The sequence below is a fragment of the Hippocampus bargibanti genome, linkage group LG05, assembly GCF_051943395.1.
Source record: "Hippocampus bargibanti isolate YZ-2025 linkage group LG05, ASM5194339v1, whole genome shotgun sequence".
NCBI lineage: Eukaryota > Metazoa > Chordata > Actinopteri > Syngnathiformes > Syngnathidae > Hippocampus > Hippocampus bargibanti.
The window spans coordinates 11,218,884-11,243,706 of NC_142738.1; the positions used below are offsets into that span (position 1 = coordinate 11,218,884).

The 24,823-nt window shown below is 39.7% G+C and overlaps 2 protein-coding genes across 6 annotated transcripts in view; one reads left to right on the plus strand and one right to left on the minus strand.

The window, feature by feature from the left end:
• duox (dual oxidase) overlaps positions 1 to 24,823 on the plus strand; it is a 30,181-nt gene that overhangs the window by 645 nt on the left and 4,713 nt on the right. For all 3 annotated transcript variants that reach the window (XM_088996464.1, XM_088996463.1, XM_088996462.1), the window contains exons 2-26: positions 4,654 to 4,693; positions 5,393 to 5,506; positions 5,595 to 5,678; positions 7,000 to 7,164; positions 7,494 to 7,681; positions 9,579 to 9,780; positions 10,925 to 11,091; positions 11,220 to 11,283; positions 11,784 to 11,880; positions 12,328 to 12,418; positions 12,914 to 13,016; positions 13,319 to 13,491; positions 13,572 to 13,747; positions 14,606 to 14,724; positions 14,808 to 14,945; positions 15,024 to 15,137; positions 15,604 to 15,806; positions 15,890 to 16,075; positions 20,518 to 20,743; positions 21,643 to 21,736; positions 21,816 to 21,991; positions 22,060 to 22,129; positions 22,343 to 22,384; positions 23,694 to 23,872; positions 23,950 to 24,180. In XM_088996464.1, the coding sequence (XP_088852590.1) occupies positions 4,654 to 4,693; positions 5,393 to 5,506; positions 5,595 to 5,678; positions 7,000 to 7,164; positions 7,494 to 7,681; positions 9,579 to 9,780; positions 10,925 to 11,091; positions 11,220 to 11,283; positions 11,784 to 11,880; positions 12,328 to 12,418; positions 12,914 to 13,016; positions 13,319 to 13,491; positions 13,572 to 13,747; positions 14,606 to 14,724; positions 14,808 to 14,945; positions 15,024 to 15,137; positions 15,604 to 15,806; positions 15,890 to 16,075; positions 20,518 to 20,743; positions 21,643 to 21,736; positions 21,816 to 21,991; positions 22,060 to 22,129; positions 22,343 to 22,384; positions 23,694 to 23,872; positions 23,950 to 24,180 (3,442 nt within the window). The remainder of the gene's footprint in view (positions 1 to 4,653; positions 4,694 to 5,392; positions 5,507 to 5,594; positions 5,679 to 6,999; positions 7,165 to 7,493; positions 7,682 to 9,578; positions 9,781 to 10,924; positions 11,092 to 11,219; positions 11,284 to 11,783; positions 11,881 to 12,327; positions 12,419 to 12,913; positions 13,017 to 13,318; positions 13,492 to 13,571; positions 13,748 to 14,605; positions 14,725 to 14,807; positions 14,946 to 15,023; positions 15,138 to 15,603; positions 15,807 to 15,889; positions 16,076 to 20,517; positions 20,744 to 21,642; positions 21,737 to 21,815; positions 21,992 to 22,059; positions 22,130 to 22,342; positions 22,385 to 23,693; positions 23,873 to 23,949; positions 24,181 to 24,823) is intronic.
• duoxa (dual oxidase maturation factor) lies at positions 224 to 4,588 on the minus strand. Of its 3 annotated transcripts, none has more exons than XM_088996473.1 (8): positions 4,191 to 4,588; positions 4,050 to 4,107; positions 3,841 to 3,975; positions 2,124 to 2,141; positions 1,792 to 1,978; positions 1,486 to 1,700; positions 1,219 to 1,412; positions 224 to 359 (listed from the first exon to the last, which is right to left on the minus strand). In XM_088996473.1, the coding sequence occupies exons 1-8, from the start codon at positions 4,335 to 4,337 to the stop codon at positions 348 to 350; spliced, it is 966 nt and encodes a 321-aa protein (XP_088852599.1). In that variant the 5' UTR covers positions 4,338 to 4,588; the 3' UTR covers positions 224 to 347. The 3 variants fall into 3 exon arrangements, with proteins under 3 accessions (XP_088852599.1, XP_088852597.1, XP_088852598.1); XM_088996471.1 differs by having other exon boundaries at positions 1,771 to 1,978; positions 4,191 to 4,578; XM_088996472.1 differs by lacking the exon at positions 2,124 to 2,141 and having other exon boundaries at positions 1,771 to 1,978; positions 4,191 to 4,577.

The window sequence follows — 24,823 nt, forward strand, 5'->3', positions numbered from 1 at the left end:
ATCATAAGAAATATGGCATACATGTATTTCGCAAGCACTATTAGTATTTTGTTTTTCTTCTTCCATTCCTTTCATAACTGTGCTGCTGTGAAATGTATATTTCTCCACTGCGAGACTAATAAAGGCAAATCCAATCCAATAATACAGGCCCATACCAAATGGGAACAAAATGTGTTTATTAATAGTGCAGTGCATGTATCCCTTAAAAATAAGATTGTATTTACAAATATAGTACAATTAAATCACAACAAAAAATACATGGGCATTTGACGCAGACACAAGCGACATTCAACATTCTGTAACGCATTTGGTAGATCCTCAAGTTTGTGAAAATTGCTGACAGGGACTCATCCATGCTCCTAAAAATACAAACAAAATGATGTTCTATGTTATCAATCAGTGAGTTTTTTTCTTCATGGATAAAGTCATTGGCACCTAGTTGTTTTATATTAAACAATTATCAATATTTCCAGACAGTAGATGTCATTTTCTGAGATGTAGAACTACAATGAGTCATTATTTATTGATACTTGTTTATTAAAAAAAAATCTATAAGTGCTAGACCATATTTGCAACCTCTCCCCCAAAAATATAAACATCCAAAAGAAAATGAACGTTTTCAAATTATTTCTTTCATGATCTAAAATTATAGTTGCTCAGTGAAATTTTATACAAATAATGCAAACGGTGTTTTTTCAAAAATGTGTTCAATAATTTCAGGTATGTATCTTAACTCATTCACTGGCATTCACGAATTGAAAAGCATGATATGGAGCACAATTCCCAAATTTGTTTGGGTTTTGTTTTTTTCTTGTGGGGTGCAGGGGTGCGTTTTAAGCTTCGATCAGACCTCAGGCAATGTTTTTTTTTTCCTTCCACGAGGGGGGCAGCATTTACCTATTTTACAGCCGCCCCCACTTTCAATGCAGATAACTCTACAACCAAGTAAGCTTGAAATAAACGTTTTTTTTTTTTCTGGTGAAAGAAGAGAGTCTAAAGTTTCTTACTCTGCATTGAATGTTTATGTCGTCCTAAAATTTGAGATCAATTTTAGTGAAAATGACAAAAACCCTGGCACTGGAGTGGACAAATATTTGCACATCTCCTGGCAATGAACGAGTTAAAAAAGTTTAATGAAAAAAAAAAAAAGAAACATTTCAAAGGAGAAATGATATCACCAGATGACCAAAGTATGAACTGAATGGGCAGGATACTGACCACAGTGACCTCTGTGAATGTGCACTGTGAGGCAGTTACATCATCGATGAAGGCTGAATTCGGGTATGTCACTCCGTAAGGAATATCCTCATCTTTATAACTGTCAAACGCCGCACTGAAAGCCTCCTTCATTTTCTCAGGTGCCATAAAGTTCATGATCACCACGAGAACTCCAATGACTGTGCACAGCACACCTAGGAAGGATTTCAGCTTCGTCAAACTGAAACAAATGTCATGAAATCTGCATCAAGGCATTTTATCAATTACCGGTTGCGAGAGCCAGCCAGAATGAAAGGCTATAATTTGCTTCAAAAGAGACACTTCCAATGGAGAAAACACAGTCGGGTGCATGCATGATGGTGGTGAAAGTGGCCGCTGAGATGAAGATGAAGGTGGCTGTAGCCAACATCATATAGGCAGCATATATAATAACAGGCATGGAGAAGAGAATGTTGGCCAGCATCCAGCAGCAAAATGCCATCCTGGTTGAAATAGTCACTTAATTTCTGCAACATCTAAACATCACCGTACGGTAAGTCCATAATTACATACCAAAGAGTTGCAGATGCATACCGCCCAGAGTGCCTGTAATGAAAGATGAGGCCGCATGGGCTGTTGACAGTGAATTTCTCTGCGATGTAGAGGATGGGGTTCGGAAGGCCTTTCTCCAACGCATCTTTATAATCATCCTCAGTGGTGTCATGCCAGGTAAACATCTCATTGTAGTCTATAGTCTCGTTCAATTGAATAACTGGATTGCCTGTAGAATGAAAAAGGAGCATCGTGGTGATTGCAACATTCGGGTCAGTGGTAGTGGACCCCAAATGGCTGATGGTGCAATATCAAAATAGTACTGATTTATTTGTGTTTCTTTTTTAACAGAACTGGCCTATGAAACAACATACCTTGTGCATTACTGCCACCTAGAAAGAATCACAGAAGCAAATGTTCAGACTGCAAGTTTATTTATTTGTTTGTTTGTTTGTTTATTTATTCATTTATTTAATTATCTATCATCAATTTATTTAGATATGTATTTATATGTATGTCTAATACTTTCTTTCAGAAGAGACAGGAACATAAGGTGACCTATAAGATTGGAGGCAGAAGTACACAGGTAGACTACATTTTGTGTCAACGGCGCCATCTAAAGGAAATCAGTGACTGCAAAGTAGTGGTTGGTGAGAGTGTAGCCAGACAGCATAGGTTGGCGGTGTGTAGGATGACGCTGGCAGTGAGGAAGATGAAGAAACCAAAGGCTGAAGTGAGGACAAAATGGTGGAAGTTGAAAAAGGAAGAGTGTTGCATGACATTTAGGAAGGAGGTAAGACAAGCACTGGGTGGGCAAGAGGTCCTTCCAGATGACTGGCAAACTACAGCAAATATAACCAGAGACACAGGTCGGAAAGTACTTGGTGTATCGAGTGGAAGAAAGGTAGATAAGGAGAGCATAAATGTTTGCAATCGATTAAAGAAGTCCTTCCGTATCAATTCGAGCCGTCTAGACTACAATGTAGCGCCCAGAAAATGCACAAGATGGCGCACAGGCTCCGTTGGAAAAGGGCTGATTTGTCCGCTGGGAATGTGTGTAAACTTACACCTTCTTTATCCGTGTTACCACAATTGGCTGTGACACACAACAATTCACCATCACGTTATTTATGTAGTTTTCCTTCTAATTTCGCCATCAACACTGTGTTTTCAGATAAAAAAAGTGCATTGTGTGTCGCTTTCTTGGTCACGGGTTCGTCATCAACTCGAAAACAAGACTTCCTGAATATTCAGCGCGAGTCTTACAATGTAAAATATAGCTATATGCGGTGGAATCTTTGTAAAATGCGCTCAGTATAAGTAATTTGAAGTGATTTTACAAATTATGGATGCAACTTGTCCGGAGTTGTCGGTTGTCCTTTAAAGTACAACACATTTGCATTTAATCATTCAGCTGTGTTTTATTTTATTTTTTTAATTGATGTAGGTATTCATTTTTCATTGAACAAACGTGTAACGTATTTTAGGAATCTCAGCCATCTAAAAAACCCCTGAGTGCTAATGTTCAAAATGTGCATAATGGGCAGTGGTTTACAACATAACACTGACATTTTATGGTGATCATTTGGGGCAACAACTGGAAAGTATTTTTTAGGTAGTGTTTAGTGTAAATCATTAGATTAGATTATGTTAGATTAGATTAGATTATACTATTCGTCGCACAATGAAGAAATTGACATTTTACAGCAGCAAAATTATAATACAGGAGCTGCTATCCAGGCAGCCACTCACGCGGGGCCATCCTGAAGTTAACAAAAAAACAACAAAACAAAACAAATAATGTGACACAACACAAAGGACGCAGACAGTCATTCAATTTTAAGCACTTTTTGCACTCTCTTTGTTGCATGAAGCAGTTCTAGGTAAAAGAGAAGAGGATCAAAGTCTCCTTTTCACCAGTGGATCAGAAATGTCGTGATGGCATATGCACGTCTGCTACAAGCTAAGTTTTGAAAGCAAAGCTGTAGCGTCCATTGACAAAAAGAGAGTGTCTCACATCTCATGTCCTACATAAATCCGCTTCAATTCCAAACCGCAACAGTTCCACATATAATCATATTTGCAACTCACCTTTTAGTGTAACATTAATGCCATACAAGCCGACATGTAAGCCAACATCAGCATGAACCATTGCACTGCTGAAGGACTTGTAGGTTGCATTTGTGGTTATACGAGCCTCAGCCCAGTCGTCAGTAAAGTTGAGTGCTGCAGGAAAAGATAGGTGAGACAAACAATACAATGTAAAATAAAAAAACATGCGTCAAAAGTGCTGCACTCACCCACGATAACACCACCAATAAACAAGCTCAGGATGATCCTCAAAAGCCAAAATAGCCGCTGAAAGACATCCAGTAAAAATTGTTTTAAAGTCATTTCTAATTTTTCAGGCGATGTACAGTATTCGATAGGCTTGTACTCACCGACTTTCCTCGAATCCCAGGCACAATAAGTAGTAGACAGAGTGTAAGGACAAGGAAACATATGATAATGGTGAGCAAGTGGCCACTGAAGATGAAGGACGTCCTTTGGATATGGTAGAATGGATAAATGTTATCATAAAAAGCCATATCGGCTTTGTCTGTCGTGGCTGCGCACAGAAATTAACACATGTTGCTAGGAGAGGCAAGCTAATAAAAATTTGGAAAATATTAGATTCTTGCTGTGTCCAGACCTGAATCTTGGAAGAGGACTGAAGGAGCAAGTGTAACTCATAAGGAAGCAGTCACCTCTTTTATACATAAGGAACATGATGGTTTGATTGGGGAAACATGGGAAAAGGGTGTGATTCAGAGTAAATGAACAAGCCCATTTAGGAATTCCAGGTCACTTGCATGTTTTTGATAAAGCAGAAGACACTTGACTACCTCTCATCTTCTTCTGCAGTTCAACGTCCTGCACTCACTACCTTTCAACCTCCACCAAGGTAAGCATGACTCTTTCACTCTCTCTCTTTAACAAATAGATGAACACATTTGCAATGATTTCCAAACAGTGTGGTGAGAGAAATTATCGAAGTTCACTTAAGGGATCCAGAAATGATTTACTACAAGGGGTGTGCCTTTATTAGTATTGTGTATATCACTCAGTATATTTTCTATCAGACAGGTACAACCGTTTATACTTTTATTTTCTACTTTTGTTCTGTTTTGTTGAGTAGTGTGCATTGATATTAGATCAATTTAAAATATGTAAAATTATTCTGAATGGGTGGTAAAAAGTCGGATTTTTTTTCTTTTAAGAGAAAACGATGGGATATTTTACTAGCGTCCCAAAGCGTTAATACACTCTCGAATCATAATAGGGGAAAGTAAATAAAACACCCTAATTTGCACAAAATGATCCAAGACCTCACATTATATATCACGCAACGTGATCAGTTTTCCTGTTAAAGTGATAAAAATGTAATGATACTCAACAACATTTTCCTTTTGCGTCTTCAATAGCAATAAAAATAGACTTATACAGTGGGAGAAAAACAAACACAATTAAAATATATGACGCAGGCATTTTATGGTGTGGATTCCGATCGGGATCCACGTTCTTGAAAAAGTTGCACACAAAAAAATCGCCGCAAAGGGTGAATGCGAATGAATTTTATTTTCACTTTACCCCAACTTTTCAGAAGTCATCCACGGCTCTTGGCTGCAGACTGAAGTGAGGAGCCTCTCTGCATCAATGGATTTGCGTAAGCGGGTTTGGAGTGTTTGTCAAGTGCTCGGTTTGATGCTCATCGTCGGTGAGTGGCCGATCAGGTGAAACGAGTGTGAGCCCAAAGTGGACAAGGTCGGTGGTAAAACAGCTTTTTTGGGGGTATATTTGAACAGATTCGCGGTGTGAAATCACATGGGAAGTTCCTCGCTTTGACGGTTGGTACAACAGTTTAGGATGTCCCAAACGTGGAGCAGTGGGTGAGTCTAAACAAATGTTTCATTTAAAACGAGGAGCTAGTAGCGTTGAAAGAAGCATTTTATGCTGTCAAAACCTGTCCCGTAGTTTTGTCAATAAAGTAGTCATACACGCTACATATCTTACATTATGACGATCACAATCTATCCAATTTGAAAATACAATCATTGAAAACCCGAGCAAACTGGACAAAAAACAGAACACCGACAATACACTGTCTGTAAGTAAGGAATCTGCTTAACATTAGAAAGATAGAAAGCTGAGCGACTATGGCTAATTAAAACCAAGAATAAAAAAAACAACAACACCGAACCCCCGAATGAAAAAAAATACTACTCAAACATATCCCATGTTGGTCAAATAATATAAATATTTTGAACATTTTGTTTGTAATCGTTTTATATCTGTGATGACTTTGTCTTTATGAACATACATTTGAACATACATATTTCCAGTGGCGAGCCGTGGATTTCATCGCTATGCCTTCAGTAATGCTACGTCTGAATCAATCCACAGCAGCGACTGAAAAAACTGTGATGTGATTTATTACACGTCCAGTAGAGGGTGCCGTTAGGTAGTAAGTAACTGTCCAACCTTTCTTAATGATGTCCGTCTTTTCTTGAAAAGTCTGTCTTGAAAATGACAACAGTGAATCTCCAACCAATTCCATTTCTTCTGTTTCATCCATTGTGGGTGGACAAAACTGCTATTAAATCAACACAATATATTTGCATATACAGCTCGCTACCAATACAGTGTGGTAGCTCTGGCCAATATGCTCTTAGTCTTATCAGTAGCGGCTAGTGATAAGAGCAATTTTCGCAAACTATGATTGGCTAGTTATTAGCCAATCAACTCTGACGTTGCCCAGCACCTTCAAGAAGGCGTTGGTATCCCTTTTTGGGTTGGCAACTTGAAATCTGATTGGTTAAAGCAACAGTTTGATCAACGCATTTGATGTGACAGGCCCAGCACAGCTGATTGTGAAGGCGTCCAGGTAGATTTCTGACCCTGGTAACAAATGATGGCTGAAATGTGATTGCTTAAATGCTTAAATACAAAAACACACATCTGAAAGCAGCACAAAAAGGTAATGAAAGGAAGCTGAAAAACAATTTGGAATTATTTAATAAGGATTCATTGACAAAATATAATTCACATTAGTCTGTGATTCTGATATTTTTTTAGGCCAGCAGAGAAGATCTTGCAGGCCCTGATGGACCACCACTGCATATTTCTGATTTTATGGCTGAGTTGTCAAAGTGACAGAGTAAACATTGTGTGTCAAATACGAACTTTGCCTCTGTATCTGCATTTGTGCAGGCTCACACCTTGTGCGGTTGGTCCCAGCCAACTTCCGGGATGGGGTCTATCAAGCAGAGAACGAGCCCAAGTTACCCAATCCAAGACGCCTGAGCCGCACAGTCACTGTCGGCCCGTCCGGGTTGCCCTCCACACGAAACCACACTGTGTTATCTTTGTTTTTTGGTAAATGCACCTGAATTGAGCTTCTCCCTTCTCTAACATATTTCTGGACATTCCTGTTATCATTATCACTGTTATCCTGTCATCAGCTTTGATTTTTTGGACTTATTTTTTTTTCCTGCCCATTAACGCTTGGATGGCAAATTCGTCCTTTTTATTTGTTCGGCTACGTGACACTGAGAAGGAATTTTAGGGCAATTATTTGGACAAACAAGGAAACAAGAGAGATATGGTGATCACTAACAGAGTAATATTTGAAGCATAGTTGCCTTATGATCAGAATTTAGATCTAAATATTCTACTTTTAACTAAACAAATGATTTATCTTACAGGTTATCACATTGCATTTGAGATCATGAACGCAAGGACTCCTGGGTGTCCACCTGAATTCATGAACATTCCAGTGCCGCAAGGTGACCCTATTTTTGACCCAAATGCCACAGGTGAAGTTTTGCTGCCTTTTCAGAGAGGACCGTGGGACAAAGACACAGGCCAGAGTCCCGGCAATCCTCGCACACAGGTAATACTACAGCTCGTGGTGGTATCGGCTTTAGTCAGAATGAACTCTTCACTGCCAGACGTGCAAAAATGTGTCCACTCCAGTGCCAGGGGTTTGTCATTGTCACTCGAATTCCAAGACCCACAGACCATTGAGTTTTTTGGGACTACATAAACATGCAATGCAGCATAAAAAACCTTAGACTCTCTTTTTTCATCGGAAAAAAAATAGTTAATTCCAAAATTATATGGGTCTGGAGTTATATGAGCTTGAAATGAGGGTGGCTGTCCAAAATACAGTGCAATACAATACAGGTATTGGTTTATATAGCGCTTTAACAACAGCTGAAGCTGGAACAAAGCGCTAACATGGAAAAAGGGGAAATACTTCCCCTTGTGGAAGGGAAAAACATTGCCAGAGGGCATGGTCAGCGCCAAACAAGAAAAAACAAAACCCGAATACATTCGTGAATGGCAGTGAATGAGTTAACCAATCACATTCATGCTCTCATTGAATGAGGCTCAGCACACACACCATTTAGAGAGCTTCTGTATAACCCCAAATAAATTGAAAAACTACAAAGAGTACTTTGGCAACACAACAATTCCTACTTATTTCAAAACGATAAACACTTTAAGGCACAGGTGTCAAAGTCAAGGCCCGGGGGCCAAATCCGGTCCGCCACTTCATTTTTTTTCGGCCCGCGAAAGCAAATCAAACTTCCATGATGCTTACTAAAATCCGAACCAAAATGTCATATTTTTGGACGGAAACCACAATAACAGTCATTATTCTTGACTTCAGATTTGAAAACTAGTTATTCATTCATTTGTTGTGCGCTCTATATGTAATATGTGGAGGGGATTAAACATTCTAATGGCTTGCCCAAATTCATAACGGCCCTTGAGAGGAAACCATAACTACAATGTGGCCCGCGGCAAAAAATGACTTTGACACACCTGCTTTAAGGCAAAAATTAGTGCATCCAAAATATAGGCTGCCAAATGAAAAACAAAGTAATGTAGTTTATTCAATACATTGTAAGAATGAAAATTGTAAAGAGCAGTACATTGGGGAGACTAAACAAATTCTAAAAAAAAAGACTTTATCAACATCGCAGGGATAGTACTAGTGGGCCTCAATCGGCAGTACATATGCACCTAAAAGCTGGCAACCACTCATTTGATGACAATGAGGTTAAAATCTTAGCAAAAGAGCATAGATGGTTTGAAAGGGGAGTAAAAGAAGCAATTTTCATAAAAAAAGCTAAATCCTTCATTAAACCGATATGGTGGGGTGTGGTTCAATTTGGATCGTTCATACAATAGCCTGCTTAGGCAAAACAGGTTAGGCAACATTAGTAATGCTGATGAGGGGATACCGGGGGGAGTGTGGCAATACGGCCTGTTGTTAGTCAGGAATGTAGGAACAATCGGTGGGGCTGCCGGGAGTGGTCCTCTGCTCCCCCCAACCTGAGAATAGGGACCTATCATAGCAGTGTCTGGCGCCGCCATGTCTGGACATTAGCGATATATATCTAGGGCCGATACGACCAGTAAGACTTTAGTTCGCTGAAGAAGCATCTTGGATAAGAAGCGTAATTATAAGTATAATTATAAGTGCCTTGCATGCTGGGTCCGAGAGGACAGTAATTTCATCTGTGCTGTATGTCATGCATATTAGCATATTTGACAATAAAGCTGACTTTGACTTTGACTTTGACTTTGAAACGTCCGACACCTTCAAAAAAAGTACAGATGACGGCTGAAGAAACCTTTTCATCGAGAAACCCCAAATAAAGTTCAGATGTACTAGGAGGCATTTCTCCTCAAGTCCTTGCATTCTCGTGGGAGCCTGAAGTCTGAAGGTTTTGTGCTTCCACTGATTGGTGTTTATCACTGTTCATAATTATTTGAAGGTCAACTTGGTCACAGCTTGGATTGATGGTAGCTCCATCTATGGCCCCTGTCATTCCTGGTCAGACTCACTGAGAAGTTTTTCCAACGGGCTGCTTGCCTCCGGTTTGGAAAAGAACATGCCGAGGCAGGCGACCAGTCACAGTCTCATGTGGAGCGCAGCCGACCCTACAACAGGTGATCATGGACCTCAAGGCCTCTATGGTAAGATCTACTTTATTACTTAGACTCAAAGCTTTGAATTTTAACATCATGTGTTACAAAAATTAATTGTTTTGTGGTGGTTTGCCTAGATCTCGGTTGTAAGCCAGAGAATAATAATAATAATATTATTAATAATATTAATATTAATATTAATAATAATAATAATATGTGAAAAATGTGATTGGCTGGCAACCAATTCAGGGTGTCCCCCGCCTCGTGCCCGAAGACAGCTGAGATAGGCTCCAGCAACCCCCGCGACCCTAATGAGGAATAAGCGGCACGGAAAATGAGATGAGATAATAATAATAATAATAATTATAATAATAATATTACATTACATTTTAAGCACCTTTCAAAGCTCTCAAGGACACTTTACAGTCACAGACAATCATAGGTACTATAATAAATAAAATATAATCACAAATAGAATGCAATGAATAAAATACAATTATAAATAGAAACAAGAGACAGAGCTACACAGAAAATCAAATTTTAAATAGGTGGGTTTTGAGATGGCACTTGAAGGTGGGAAAAGAATCGATGTTACGAATGTTGGGATCAGGGTTTTAGGGCTCGCTATGATGCATTTTATTAAATTGAGCAAATGATGTTTTGTCATAAATGTGTGGTGGGGGGAGGAATCTGCCCTGTTGTTCGGCACTTGAAACAAAACTTTCTGTCACTTCACGTTCGTATACAGGTAACATCCGACTTACGCTCGAGTTCCGGTCCGACCAAATGGTCGTAAGTCGAAATGATCATAAGTTTAAATCCATTCTAAATGTTGAATAGAGACTTGGACGCTAAATGACTCGCAAACTCCCCCTCTCGGGTGCCATCACATGGTCGATTGGTGTGCGAGAGTGAGATGCTGTCTGGCTGGCGAAAATTGTCGTACATGTTGCCAGCCTGCTAGCACGTTGCGGTGCCAGGCGTAGAATTAAAATGTAAAAAATAAGGTATGGAGGTTGTGGTCGTAAGTACGGGTGGTCGTAAATCGAGCTAGTCATAAATCAGATGTTACCTGTATTATGAGATTGCAGTCCTTGTATGACATCATCATGAATTTGAGTTTTTTTTTATTTTTTGCTAAATTTGTAAATGTATTAAAATGAACTAAATTACCTCATGATTGTGTATCCAGAGTTGGGAAATGCTTGGGCCAATGAGAATGTGTTCACAGCAGCAGAAGGGATCATCTGGTTTCGTTACCACAACTATTTAGCCTCAAAATTGCTTGAGGAGCACCCACAGTGGTCTGACGAGGAGTTGTTTCAAAATGCCAGGAAGACAGTTGTGGCCACATTGCAGGTAGAGGGAAATATTTTGATTGAAAGATGATGTTCTTTGATGTTCAGACAAATCTTTGTCAACTGTGTACAGCGTTTACAACAGCATTATAAAATTCAACAATGTCTTATCAAACAAAAAAACAACAGAATATTGCCCTTTATGAATGGCTGCCTACATACCTGGGAAACAGAATTCTTCCGCCTTACCCAGGTAAGAATCAGATTAACTCATTCACTGCCCGACATGTGCAAAAATTGTCCACTGCAGTGTTTTGTGTGAGTTTTTGTCATTTTCCGTCAAATTGCAGGACCTATAGAATATTGAGTTTTAGGACTACATAAATATTCAATGCAGCATAAGAAACCTTATGCTCTCTTCTTTCATCGGAGAGAAAGAGTTACTTCCTAAATTATATGGGTCTGGAGTAATATGAGGTGCAAGTGGTGGCTGTTGTACAAAAGGCAAATGCTGCCCTCTCGTGGGAGGGAAAAACATTGCCAAAAGTCTGGCCATCGCTTTATCAGCACCACCCCGCAAGAAAAACCAAAACCCGAAAAAAATCGAGAATGGCGCTCTACATCATATTTTTAATTCCAGAATAAATTCGGGAAAATGAGTTAAAAACACACAAAAAGAAGTTACGCACTCATACTCCCAATTTAAATATGAGGTCTCTCGTTGTAATGTTAAAGTTTGATTTATCTGTTCAGGATATCAAAAATGTGTTGACCCAGCTGTCTCCCCTGAGTTTGAAGCAGCCGCCATGAGATTGAGTATCACCATGGCTCCACTCGGTGTTTATATGAGGTATATATATATACAAACCCTCAACTGATCAGCTGTTAACTCATTTACTGCCAGATGTGCAAAAATGTGTCCACTCCAGTGCCAGGGTTTTTGGCATTGTCACTCAAATTCTAGGACCCACAAAATATTGAGTTTCATTCAATAAAGCGTTAGAAACCTTAGAGTCTCTTCTTTCATTAAAAAAAAGTTAATTCCTAAGTTATATATGTCTGGAGATATCTGAACTTGAAATGAGGGTGAAAGGCGCTCCCCGTCACATTTTTAATTCCCAAATAAATTCAGGGATGGCAGTGAATGAGTTATTTACTCCTTGTCAGTTAAAACCAGCATATCATACAGTACGTCTTCTAACATGCTAACTGGTAGCAGTGTTAACAGGTGTTCCTCTCACCTGCTAATCGATGCGTATTATTTCTTCATATTGAATGGCTGCTTTGTTTTGCACAGAAACAGAACCTGCCATTTCCGAAAAGTCATCAACACTGATGGCAGTCTATCGTCAGCCTTGCGACTCTGTAACAGCTTTTGGAAACGTCAGGTACACACAGAAACACACTGCATGAGCTCAATATACAGTGGTGCCAATGGCCCAACACTCGCATTTTTGCTAGAGGGTTTTTGTTGTTGTTGTTTTGGCCTTTTTTTTTAATAAAAAAGGCTGTTGTATTAGGACAGTACTGTTAACTCAATTCAACCCTTTCACAATAAGATGCATTGTTGGGTTATGAGCAAATATCCAGCAAAGCTTTAAGATGTTTAACAGCATTCCAAGTTTATTTTTATTGTTAAAGTAAACCTAAATAAAAGAAGTAGAGATTTAGTATTTTTGAAATAAACACATACATCACAACCCCTAGCTCATTGCTAAAATATTTTAGTTATATTTTTTTCAGTGATATATTAGAAAACTAAACTTTTTGGCAAAATGTTCTGAGAAAGGTTTTGGAATAAATTGAGATAGTTTCTTTTACTGACAGACTGTTCAACAAGGGTCAGCCTCTTTTTGTTATTGCTCTCGTCATTTTGTCAACAGGCGGTTAATGTGAACACAAGCAAGGATGTGGACGACCTCATCATGGGGATGGCCTCTCAGATCGCAGAAGAAGTTGACCACGTTGTTGTTGAGGACCTAAGAGGTGATCAACAAATCAATGCATTCATCCATCCATTTTCAACACTGGAGCCTATACCATCTGATTTTAAGCGGAAGACAGACTACATCCGAAACTGTTCCCCAGTCAGTCGCAGGGCATATAAAGTATTGTGACAAACAATCATGCATACCCACATCCACACCATTCAGTGGGAATCGTTCCCACACCGCCCGCACACAAATCTGACGTCTGTCCAACTACGCCATCAGCAACTTGTGATGCCCCTTGAAAACTCCATGTCATGAGCACAAATCAAGTAACACAATTTAATCTAACCCCAACAGACTTCATGTACGGACCTCTTAAATTCACACGCACAGATCTGGTCGCGCTGACTGTCCAGAGAGGACGAGACTTCGGCCTACGGAGTTACACGGAAATCAGACAAGCTTTGGATTTGCCTCCTGTGAAAACGTTTGAAGACATTAGTCCTCACATTAACAGGACAAACCCACAGGTAAAATTCAGATTTGTCTGTTTATAGATGATGAGCCAATCTAGGCAACAGGCATGTGCATAACAGGTTTTGTTTCACAGTTGCTCCGAGAAGTTGCACAAATTTATGGTGAGGACATCTCCAAACTCGAGCTCTTCCCCGGAGGATTGCTCGAGTCAATGGGCGGCCCAGGTCCAGTTTTTTCAGCTATAATCTTGGACCAATTTGAACGCATAAGAAATGGCGATCGCTTCTGGTTTGAGAACAAACTGAATGGGTGAGTTCCTCCCATTTGGATCTACATGCTCAAATGATATTGCTCAGGCTGTGTGTAGTCAGTGACTACACACAGTAGTCAGTGACCACGACACCATCTGTGACTACACTAGTCACAGATGGTGTCGTGGTCTTTTGATTTGTTCTTAAAGGACAACCGACGCCTCCGGACAATTTGTGTCCGTGTAAAATCACTTCAAATGACTTCTACTGAGCGTATTTGCCGAATATTCCACGGCATATAGCTATATTTGACGTTTTAAGACTCGCACTGAATATTCATGAAGTTTGTTTTCGAGGTGATGACGATGCCTGACGTCACGTCACGTCTGGAACCCCCCTGGACCGAGAAAGCGACACACAATGCATTTTGGGTACTTTGTTTAGTCTGCAAACTTCGTGTTGATCCGTGTTGATGGCGAAATTCGAAGGAAAACACATAAATAACGCGATGGTGAATCGTTGTGTGTTGCACCAAGACTACAATTTGATACTAGTTGACACAAATTCCCAGCAGACAAATCAGCCCATTTCCAACGGAGCTTTGGCGCCGTCTTCTGCATTTTCTGTGTGCTACATTTCTGTCCAGATCCCTCAAAATGACACAGAATAAATTCTTTAATCGATTGCAAACAATTATTCTTTCCTCTTCAGAACTATTTGAATCATATACATAACTGGATGAGTAACAAGAAAGCATCTTCTCCAAATCTGAAGCCATTGTTTTGATTCTTGAGCAAGGCAATACGTCCTGGCGTCACGTCACGACACGAACAAGTAGATACGAGAAAACTTTTTCTGATGTCAGTTAGCTCACAAAAAAATGGTGTCGGTTGTCCTTTAAGTTTCGCTTTCTCAGTTTGTTCTCAGATCACGAAATCCAAAGGATCCGCAACGTGACTTTTCACGACGTCCTTGTTGCGGTCACGAATGCCCAGGATTTTGATTTGCAGGTCAATGTATTCTTCTGGAAAAATGGTAAACGGAGATTTGAAATCTACGAATCAATCCATTTTAGTCAATGACTGAATATATAAGAATGATCTCACTGCTGACCCTAGGCGACCCTTGTCCTCAACCCACACAGCTCAACTCCTCAATGCTCCATCCCTGCACTGATGCCACCAAACTCAATTACTTTGATGGGAGCAAAGTTGGCTTTGGGATATGTATTATCACTCTGTTCCTCTTTCCTCTTGGTCAGTATCATTTGTCCTACATTAACTTATTTCTGTTATTGTACTGTCTCCATATTTATCATAAAAATGCCCTCACAGTAAGTTATTTTGTGGCCAATATGGTGGCGTATCACCGAAAGTCCCGCTACAGGAAATTCAAGAAAATAAGGAACCCCATTAGAAGAGGAGAGAACACATTTTCACAGTTCACAGGTAAGAATATGAAGGGCCTCTTTCACTGGCAGAAACCGATCAATCGATTCATGAGACAAAAAAAGACTGTATATATACAGTACCCTTCAGAAGTATTTAAATAGCAACACTAATGTAAATTCAACTGTTTTGTTGTGAACTGAAGAAATGTGTGTTTCAGATCAAATGGTAAATGTAATATTTTAAAGCTTTTATATTAAGGGTTAAAAAACTAGGCGGTCTGTCCTGCGTTGCTTCTAAAAGTAAACACCACGGCAGGGACAGAAATGGTCTCTGCACTGTCTCCGTTTGGGATTTGAAAAAAAAATATATAAAACATTTCTCCTCACAAAAAAAAGACAGAAACTCAAATCAACATCTGGTCGTCAACTAGTCTCCATGACGTTGATATTAGCTATTTATTCAGATTTCCACAGCTGTTTCCGACAAAAATGGTCTCATATGCTTTTTTCCCCCTCCTCCTTAGCCTCTGAGTGGCAGAACCATAAAAGGTCTCTGCATCCCATCATTGTAGAGGTCACAGAGGAGAAGAAGCTGCAGATATGGGACAGATCTGGAGCTGCTCGCCGCTGCTTGAATCTGGACACACAGCATTGCATTGATATGCTCATCTCAAACGACTACCACCAGAAAGCTTTGTTGCTCAAAGTGCCAAAAGAATACGACCTGGTTTGTAGCTTGAATGAGTTTTCACTGTCATGTTTGAATATTCTTCAACAGTTCTCACCTAAGCTTCCTTTTTGCCATTCCAGGTGCTGTTTTTCTATGATGAGAGCAAACGTGCCTCATTCCTCAAGTGTCTGCACAGGGAGTTGACTGCCAAGAGGCAGATAGTTAAATTGAGGGATATGAGTGAAAAGGAACTTCTAAAACAGGCGTTAACAGGAGAGCAAAGGGCACAGATTGTGGAAACATTCATCCGACACGCTTTCTCCAAGGTAATTTCGACAGCTGGCTAGATCAGGCATGGGCAAACTACGGCCCGCGGGCCACATACGGCCCGTTAGGCTTTTCAATCCGGCCCGCCGAACTTGCCCAAATTATAGTACAAACAGTGTCTAAAACTCATGACAAAAAGCTAACGAACAACAGGGCAGATAACTGAAAAGTTGCCTGCCCCATTTTTCACAACTTGAAGCAAAATGAGACCAATCCCAATAAGAAACATTGTCACAAAGTATAAAGTTTTTTTTTAAATCAAGAATGCACCAACTTCAAATGCTACCTTGCTTAATTTACATCAAATGAGCATGACTGTAAATTTTGCTACAGTAGTCGATTGTCATTGTGGTGCACAATGCACCGTTTGCATTGATTCCCACGAGCCGCTAAACCCCTTTCATAAATCTCACGTACACTTTACAGTCACGGTTTAATGTAAATTTACGTTTTGTAGCGTCACATATGTTGTTAGCTTCTTTTGAATCTTTCTTCTAGTTTGAGGTTCTGTGCATCTATTTTGGAAAATGACATGCAATTGCACGACTTTGTAACGCTTGCGAAAGTCCGGAAGAAAGAAGCAGGCTTCTGATTGGCTGCCGAGCCGAGTATGCAAATTTCAACTGCAGGTAGTCTATGTTTGTGTGCTCGGCGACGGTACACGTGTATTGTTAGCGCGTGACGGCGAGAGCGTCAGTGAGGAGTTTGTTGAGCGCGCGGTCAGGACAAACCATCTATGATTTGGCGGAATTTAACACAAGTAGGTATTATTGAGCTTGAATATTTCGTTGTGTAATAATATGTTTTGAATGTTGAAAGTGATTCCATTTTTCAATAAATGTTGATTTCTTTGCCCCTTCGATGGAAACTTAAAAACAGACGCAATCTTGATAAATCACAGTGCATATGTTATTTTAATCTATTTCCATTTCCTCCTCCAAGTATCTGCGAAATAGTCTGTAAATGCCATATCTTGCATATTCCTTGAGACAAATTTATTAACTGATCAGGGATATTTTTCACATTTGAAAGACAGTTAATAAATTGGGTTGTAGTGTTTTTACTGTGCTATGAGGTTTGTACATACTACATTTAAAGGACAACCGGCACCATTTTTTGTTTTTGTTTCCCACTGACATCAGAAAAACGTTTTATAGCATCTAAAATACCCAAATCAGGCAGGCTGATATTTTTAGTTAAATGAAAAACACCAATAAAAATGACTTCAAAATGAATCCGGAAATGGTCAGTTTCAGAAGGTCCCACCCCTCTGTTCGTGACGTCACGCCAAGACGTCGTGCCTTGCTCGAGAATCAAAACAATGGCTTCAGATTCGGAGAAGATGTTTTCTTGTTCTTGTTCTTCTGAAGAGGAAAGCATAAATGTTTGCAATTGATTCTAGGAGTCCTCCCATATCAATTCGAGCCGTCAATGACAGCAATGTTGCACCCAGAAAAAGCAGAAGATTGCGCCCAAGCTCCGTTGGAAATGGGCTGATTTGTCAGCTGGGAATTTGTGTCAGCGAATATCAAATAGTAGTCTTGGTGCAACACACAACGATTCACCATCGCTTTATTTATGTGTTTTCCTTCTAATTTCGCCATCAACACAGATCAACACGAAGTTTTCAGACCAAACAAAGTACCCAAAATGCATTGTATGTCGCTTTCTCGGTCAGGGGCGGTCCAAACGTGACGTCACATGGGGATCGTCATCAACTCGAAAACAAGACTTCATATATTCAGCGCAAGTCTTAAAACGTAAACTATAGCTATATGCTGTGGAATCTTTGTAAAATACGCTCAGTCGAAGTCATTTGAAGTGATTTTATAAATTATGGACATAACTTGTTCGGAGTATTTCCGGCCCAAACACTCCCTCCAAATGCTCCTGGCCCGGCCCCTCTGTCAAATTTTAGAACCCAATGCGGCCCGCGAGTCAAAAAGTTTGCCCACCCCTGGGCTAGATACTGTAACTACCAAGATAACAAGATATCCATGAACGAGGGCTAAATAGCTGACTAGCTAAATAGCTAGCTTGCTAAGGGATAGCTAAATAGCTAACTAGATAAATAGATATTTTACTAGCTAATTAGCTGAATAGGTATTTACAGTGTCTGAAACTCATGACAAAAAGTTAGTGGACACCCGGGCAGACAACTCTGAAAAGTTGCCGGCCCGGCCATAAAGTTGCCTGCACCATTTTTCACAACTTAAAACACAAAAAGACATCTAATCGCCAAAAAAAAAACACAAAAACATTGTTGCGAAGTATAAAGGGTTTTTTTTAAATTAAGGAAATACCTACCACAAATGCTTCCTTGCCTAATTTATGGTAAATAAATAACCCATGCTGAAGATCTTGCTCCAGCTGTCATTTGTCATCATGGTGCACAATGCAATGTACGTGTTGTGTTGTCTGCTCAAAGTTACGTGAACTCCTCTTTCTCAGCGGCTTTCAAAACGGTCAAAAACACGTTTAAGTCAGGGTGTAGTCCGAAGCAGGCTTCTGATCGGCTGCCGGTGCCGAGTATGCAAATTGCCAAACGAACGTTCGTTTGGCAATTTGCATACTTTTCTTCCTGGGGTGTCAATAAAACGCTGGCCAGACCTCTGGCAATGGTTTTTTTCCCTTCTACAAGGGGGCAGCATTTCCCTTTTTTCCATGTTAGCGCTTTATACAAGCTTCCACTGTTGTTAAAGCGCTATATAAACCAATATGCATGTATTGCATTGTATTTTGGACAGCTGCTCTCATTTCAAGCTCTTATAACTCCAGACCCATAACATTGACATAGTAACTCTTTTTTTTCTGATGAAAGAAGAGAATCTAATGTTTCTTATGCTGCATTGAATGTTTATGCACGTCTGGACGTGAATGAGTTCAAAGGTAGTTTCTTCTAATTTAGCATGAAAAAGCACACTGTATATATATATATATATATACAGTACAGTGGGGCCTTGATTTACGAACACCTTGCCTTACGAAATTTTCGGTTTACGAATGTTAAATTTATGAAAATTACACCTTGGATTAAGCACTACTTTTCGGGATACACACCCACCACGGCTGGCGGAGTGATCTTCGGCGGAAGAACACCAAAGCACACGACCGAACAGCGCCCCAGCCGGCCTACCTTTCCACACCCCCTTTCTCTGAATGCACACGTCGATTGCCTCCAAAGAGTTTTTTACAGATACTTTGTTATGGGACCGAAAAAGACCCCACCTCGTGTTCAGCTGAAGAAGTCACAAAACAAAATTACAGTCGAGGAGAAGAAGAAGATCATTGAGAAACACGAACGAAGTGTGCGTTTGTCTGATTTAGCGGCCCGGTACCGATATGCTAAGTCCACCATTGCTACTATCCTTCGCAACAAAGCTTTACACAAAGGCTTTTTTTACTCGATGCTTTCACGTGACTAATGACACTGTACTATCCCTTTGGGATTATTGGACGGACCATTTCAATGTGTATCTGTCACGTGCGAGTTGACAGCTGGGGTCCTCCGCCAGCTGCTGTCAATCCCCTAATCACCGACACTGGGACATTTAAACTAGTGTCTCGGACTTTTGCCAGTACATGGATTTGCCTCGCCCGAGATGATTGTTGGCCGAGATCGCGTAATTTAGTTGCTTTTCGCGATCGCAAGCTTTTGCACCCCCGTGTGCCATTTTATTTTCCGAGTTTGTTAGGCTGGATGGTTCGCCCCCGCCCGCCTACTCGATGTAGTTTGTGGTTTATTTTATCACGTTATTCCGGGTCCGTAGAATCATTGGACCCGCGATTTTTGTTGTAATAAAATCTCTGCCAGCACCTACGTCTCTGCCGCCTGCTTAGGGATCCAACCCCTTTTATTAACGTTCCGATGAGTCAGCTATCCCTGTCATGCGCGGAACGTGACAGTATCATTGTGTTCAGCTGATAGAAAAGGCTTGGCATGATGTTATCCTTCCATCCTTGAAAGCAGCATGGAAGAATTTGTGATGTGCAGGCTTTTATTGAACAGTTCCATCCAGAAAAGACTGATGCCTCGGTTTCGTAAGACCTTACAGGTCAGAAAGCAACGAGTGTCAATTAAGAGCCATCAACGACCATCACAAATGTAAATAAAGTGACTTTATTATATAGTGCAGTGTATTTCTTTCATTACAATACAATAGCACATTTATGATACATAGAATAAGGTATGCTGTGTGTAGTTTTAAGGCTTATTTAGTTGAAAATTATGTTTTATGGAGACCTGGGAACAGATTATTCTCATTTTAATAGTTTTCTATGGGAAATTAATTTTTGGGATACACACTTCGCATTACACACTCTGTCTGGGAACCACTTAAATTCGTACTCACATTCAACTTTTTATACATATGCTTCAACATATGAAACTTATTTTTGTAAGGGGTGGTTTCATGAAGAACTCTCTCCTTGTCTGGCTCAGGTTTTGGAAATAGAGAAATGTGATGCCGGGGACATGAGCGGAGTTTCCTGTAAAAAAGCCAAAGAGGTTCTCCAGTGCGAGTTGACAGCTGTTGAGTTTGCAGATGCGCTGGGACTCAAACCCGACTCCATATTTGTGAACTCCATGTTCACACTGGCTGACAAAGACGGCAACGGATACCTCTGCTTTCAGGAGTTTCTTGATGTCATTGTCATTCTTATGAACGGTAAACAACATGGCACTGAATGAAACATTATCGGCTGAGTATGATACAGCTATTCTAGTCAAACTAACATTGTGACCCTTGGGTGGGATCCTAAAAAGCATCATATCATCATATTATTTCCAATATGTATGATTGACCTCCAACATCAACACAATCGCAAAATCAATTACAATTCAATATGTTCCTCCCCCAACCAGTATGCCGTCTTTTACAAAAACAACCTCTGACCTGAAAGCCTGCGCTCACTCTGACCTCCTTGACCAGCCAGTAATATGTCACAGAAGCAAATGATTGTCATTACATTCTCTTCCCAAACACTTTGTCATAAGTGTGTGTGAGCCATTAGAAATAAAATACAGTAGCTACATGTAGCTTACCGAGGAGTGCAACAGGCCTAAATCAATTTTCTTTGATATTAAGTCTTCTGATAAGCGCTTTCTTACAGCTGCTGCTGTTGTGAAAGGGCTTTGTAAAAATAAAAGTATTTTATAATATTGTATTATCTTGAGGCAACATCATGTCTCAGAAGTCCCATGTAGTGAGGAAAACCCATTACAATATATGACACTTCAGAAAGTTCACGTTTCGAAATTATTGAATACATTTTTAAAGATAGAGTTTGATAAATAATGCGTAAAAATAATAGATGACTTTGTGACGGACCTATAGCATCAATTTGTGCAACAAAAAAAAACCCACATTATCTTGACCATATTTTGACAGATGTGCTCCCATGCCTGATTAAGGTCAGCCGAATATTATAGACAATTAGAAATACTACCAACATGCCACAGTGCAATTCTAAACTCCACCAAGTGTATGTACTCATTACGATCTGCATTGTAGACATGGGGTCGCTTATAAGTGACAAGTGTGAGGTCGCATCCATGTTTCCATAGGAACATCTGAGGAAAAGTCCAAACTGATGTTCACCATGAATGACATCAGCGGAACAGGATTTTTATCAAAAGAAGACTTTTCCAGAATGCTCAGGTTTATGTTTTATTTAATCTTACAAAAATAGTTCTCTTCAGATAATATTGTGCTATTGGCCTTATCGATTCACTTTAAGGTCGTTGATTGAAATCTCCAACGGCGCCTTGTCAAAGTGTCAGATGGACGACGCCATCAAAGCCATGATGCAGGCAGCGGGATTTGATAACAAAGAAAACATCACATGGGAAGACTTCCATTTCCTCCTGCGGGACCATGAAAAGGAACTACAGTTTGCCCAACTCAGTGTCAAAGGTTGAAGCTTATTTCCACAACCTTCAAACCCAATGACAATATATTAACCAACTGTGTTGTCGATACAGGTGTGGCAAATCAAGGAAAGAAATTTTTGAATCAAGACCAGAGAGTTTCCTTTATCAGCCAAATGAGAAGGTGAGCGACAGGACTTTAGACTATGTACATACCTGGTTTGAATATTTTGACACACTCCTGACCCGAAGAGGAAGCATCCAACGTGCATGACCCCCAGCCTTAGAAACAAGACCTTGCATACTGACTGCATAACATGTTTTTATTGTTCATTATGTTCATTATGCAAATTTCTCCACTGTGGGACGAATAAAGGTTTTCTGATTCTGATTACAGCAGGGACAATACGGAAGGACAGGATCTTCGCAGACGGAAAAAGTGCGTGCATGTTTTCTGTTCATTGAACAACTAGAACTATATACAAATACAGTGGTGCCATGAGATATGTGTTGGTGGGCTTCCACATTTTTTGAGATATGAACCATTATTAAGTCTGTTTTCATGAACTCAACTCAACTTAAGTAACGGTTTTGCAGATGCAAACAATTCTAATAACAATAATAATAATAATAATAATAATAATAATAATAATTAATAATAATAATAATAAAAACAATAATAATAATAATAATAATAATACATTTTCTTTATAACCGCCTTTAAAAACTCTCAAGGTCTCTTTACAGTCACAGGATAAGTTTTTCTGTGGGTGAGGAGCAGCAGCCACACGCGCCTGCATTCACTCAATCCGCAAGTAAGTCAAATAGATAGAAAGCTGGCTAGCTAGATAGCTAATAGATATATAGCTAGATAGCTAGATAGCCAGATAGCTACATAGCTATATTGTACTTAATCACAACAACTGACCAATTTATGAATTCCTTATATTTCTAATTGGGTGTAAAATATTCCAAAAAATGTAACCATAATGAGTCAATTCTCCTCACGTAGTCCGCTAGCTTAATGCTAACATCGGCGTTGGTTGTTCACTCAATTATAAGAATATACAATACAATACATATTGATTTATATAGCGCTTTGACTACAGCTGAAGCTGAACAAAGCGCTTAACATGGACAACTATCATATACCGAAAATAAAGCAGTCACAAAGATAGTACAACACACCAGAGATTAAGCCAAGGATCTAGTCTGAATCATGCTGAGTCAAATGCCAGAGTACAAGTGAGTTTTGATGGGTGTTTCAAAGGTGCCAGGAAGGTTCTTAAAAATACAGTAAAGTCTCGTTATATCGATATCGGATATATCGATAGTCCCGGTTATATCGATACTATTTCTATGCACGCACGGAGAAAATTACATGCAAACAGGGTCGGATATATCGATAGTCCCGGTTATATCGATATTTTTTCGGACTCCCTTGAATATCGATATAACGAGACTTTACTGTAACTCGAAAATGTATAGGGAGCCAGTGAAGGGATGCCAGAGTAGGAGTTATATGCCCCCTCTTATGACTACCAGTCAAGAGGCGAGCAGCAGCATTCTGGACTATCTGGAGATGCTTCATATATAAGTATTTGATATATAATATGTAAAATAAATAGGGATATACATAAACATGAAATAAATATATGTGTGTCGCTGATGGTAAAGTGTACACTACAGTATTTTGAATTATTGAAAAAAATTACTTTTGTGGTAGTAATTCATGCCATTCGATACAGAATAGGCTTGAATACTCCTGAAGTGTATGTGAAGCCCAAGCCTGACGACTACGTAAGAAGCCCCGTCCGGCAGAAGGTTCAACAGTTCAAACGTTTCATTGAGAACCATCGCCGGCACATTGTCTGCTTCATCGTGGTTTACGGCATAACAGCCGGCGTGGCGCTCGAGAGATGTTACTGTAAGGGTAAATCAGATATTCTGTGCTGTTGATGTATTGTGAGCTCGGATTCATTTCAAATACTCTATGCTCCTTAGACTACAGTTTGCAGGCCACATCAACAGGGATGCCTGAGACTTCCGTCGTAGGCGTGGTTGTTTCCCGTGGGTCAGCGGCTGCCATTTCGTTTCTGTTTCCCTACATGCTCCTCACCGTGTGTCACAACCTCATCACAATGTGCAGAGAGACCTTCCTCAACAGATACATCCCCTTTGATTCCGCCATCGACCTTCATCGCTCCATGGCCGTGACTGCCATTGTACTCACAGGTTGGCAGGCAGTATACTGAAATATATGCAGTACATGACCAACAAAAAGTTCAGACAATCTAGCTTATCCTTGACTGTTAGACAACAGCAAGTTTTGTTAAAAGTACTGCAATTGTAAACAATAAGGAAAATGTCTCTCTCTCTCTCTCTCTCTCTCGCTCTCTCTCTCTCTCTCTCTCTCTCTCTCTCTCTCTCTCTCTCTCTCTCTCTCTCTCTTTCTCGCTCTCGCTCTCGCTCTCGCTCTCGCTGTCTGTCTCTCCCTCTCTCTAAATATTTATTCATATTTTTTATGCCACCTTTTTAATTATTTGGAATATACTGAAAGATCCATGCTATGAGTCCCATTTTCAAAATGTTTAGTATAAAGGTGGTCCTTATTTACAGAGTATAGCTATTCCTGTGTGTATCTTAATATATTCTTTTTCGTGTTTGAATAATCAAATCTGCCAAGAAAGCAAATACTCATTAAAATTAATTGACGTTAAAAAATACATTCAGTAAGTTATGTTTGTTTTTTTGTGTATTTTGCACTAGGTGTACTTTTTATTTATTTATTTATTTGTTTGTTTGTTTGTTTGTTTGTTTGTTTGTTTGTTTGTTTGTGTTAATTCTTTTTTATTTTGTATTTATTTATGTATTTTTT

What these genes read in the sequence shown, in the direction of transcription:
- duoxa (XM_088996471.1), bottom strand. Translation starts at nt 4,337, where the DNA reads ATGGCTTTTTATGATAACATTTATCCATTCTACCATATCCAAAGGACG. An exon ending in TATGCATCTGCAACTCTTTG is followed by an intron (nt 1,701 to 1,770) that starts GTATGTAATTAT and finishes TATTTCAACCAG; the next exon opens with GATGGCATTTTGCTGCTGGA. An exon ending in CTGGCTGGCTCTCGCAACCG is followed by an intron (nt 1,413 to 1,485) that starts GTAATTGATAAA and finishes AATCCTTCCTAG; the next exon opens with GTGTGCTGTGCACAGTCATT.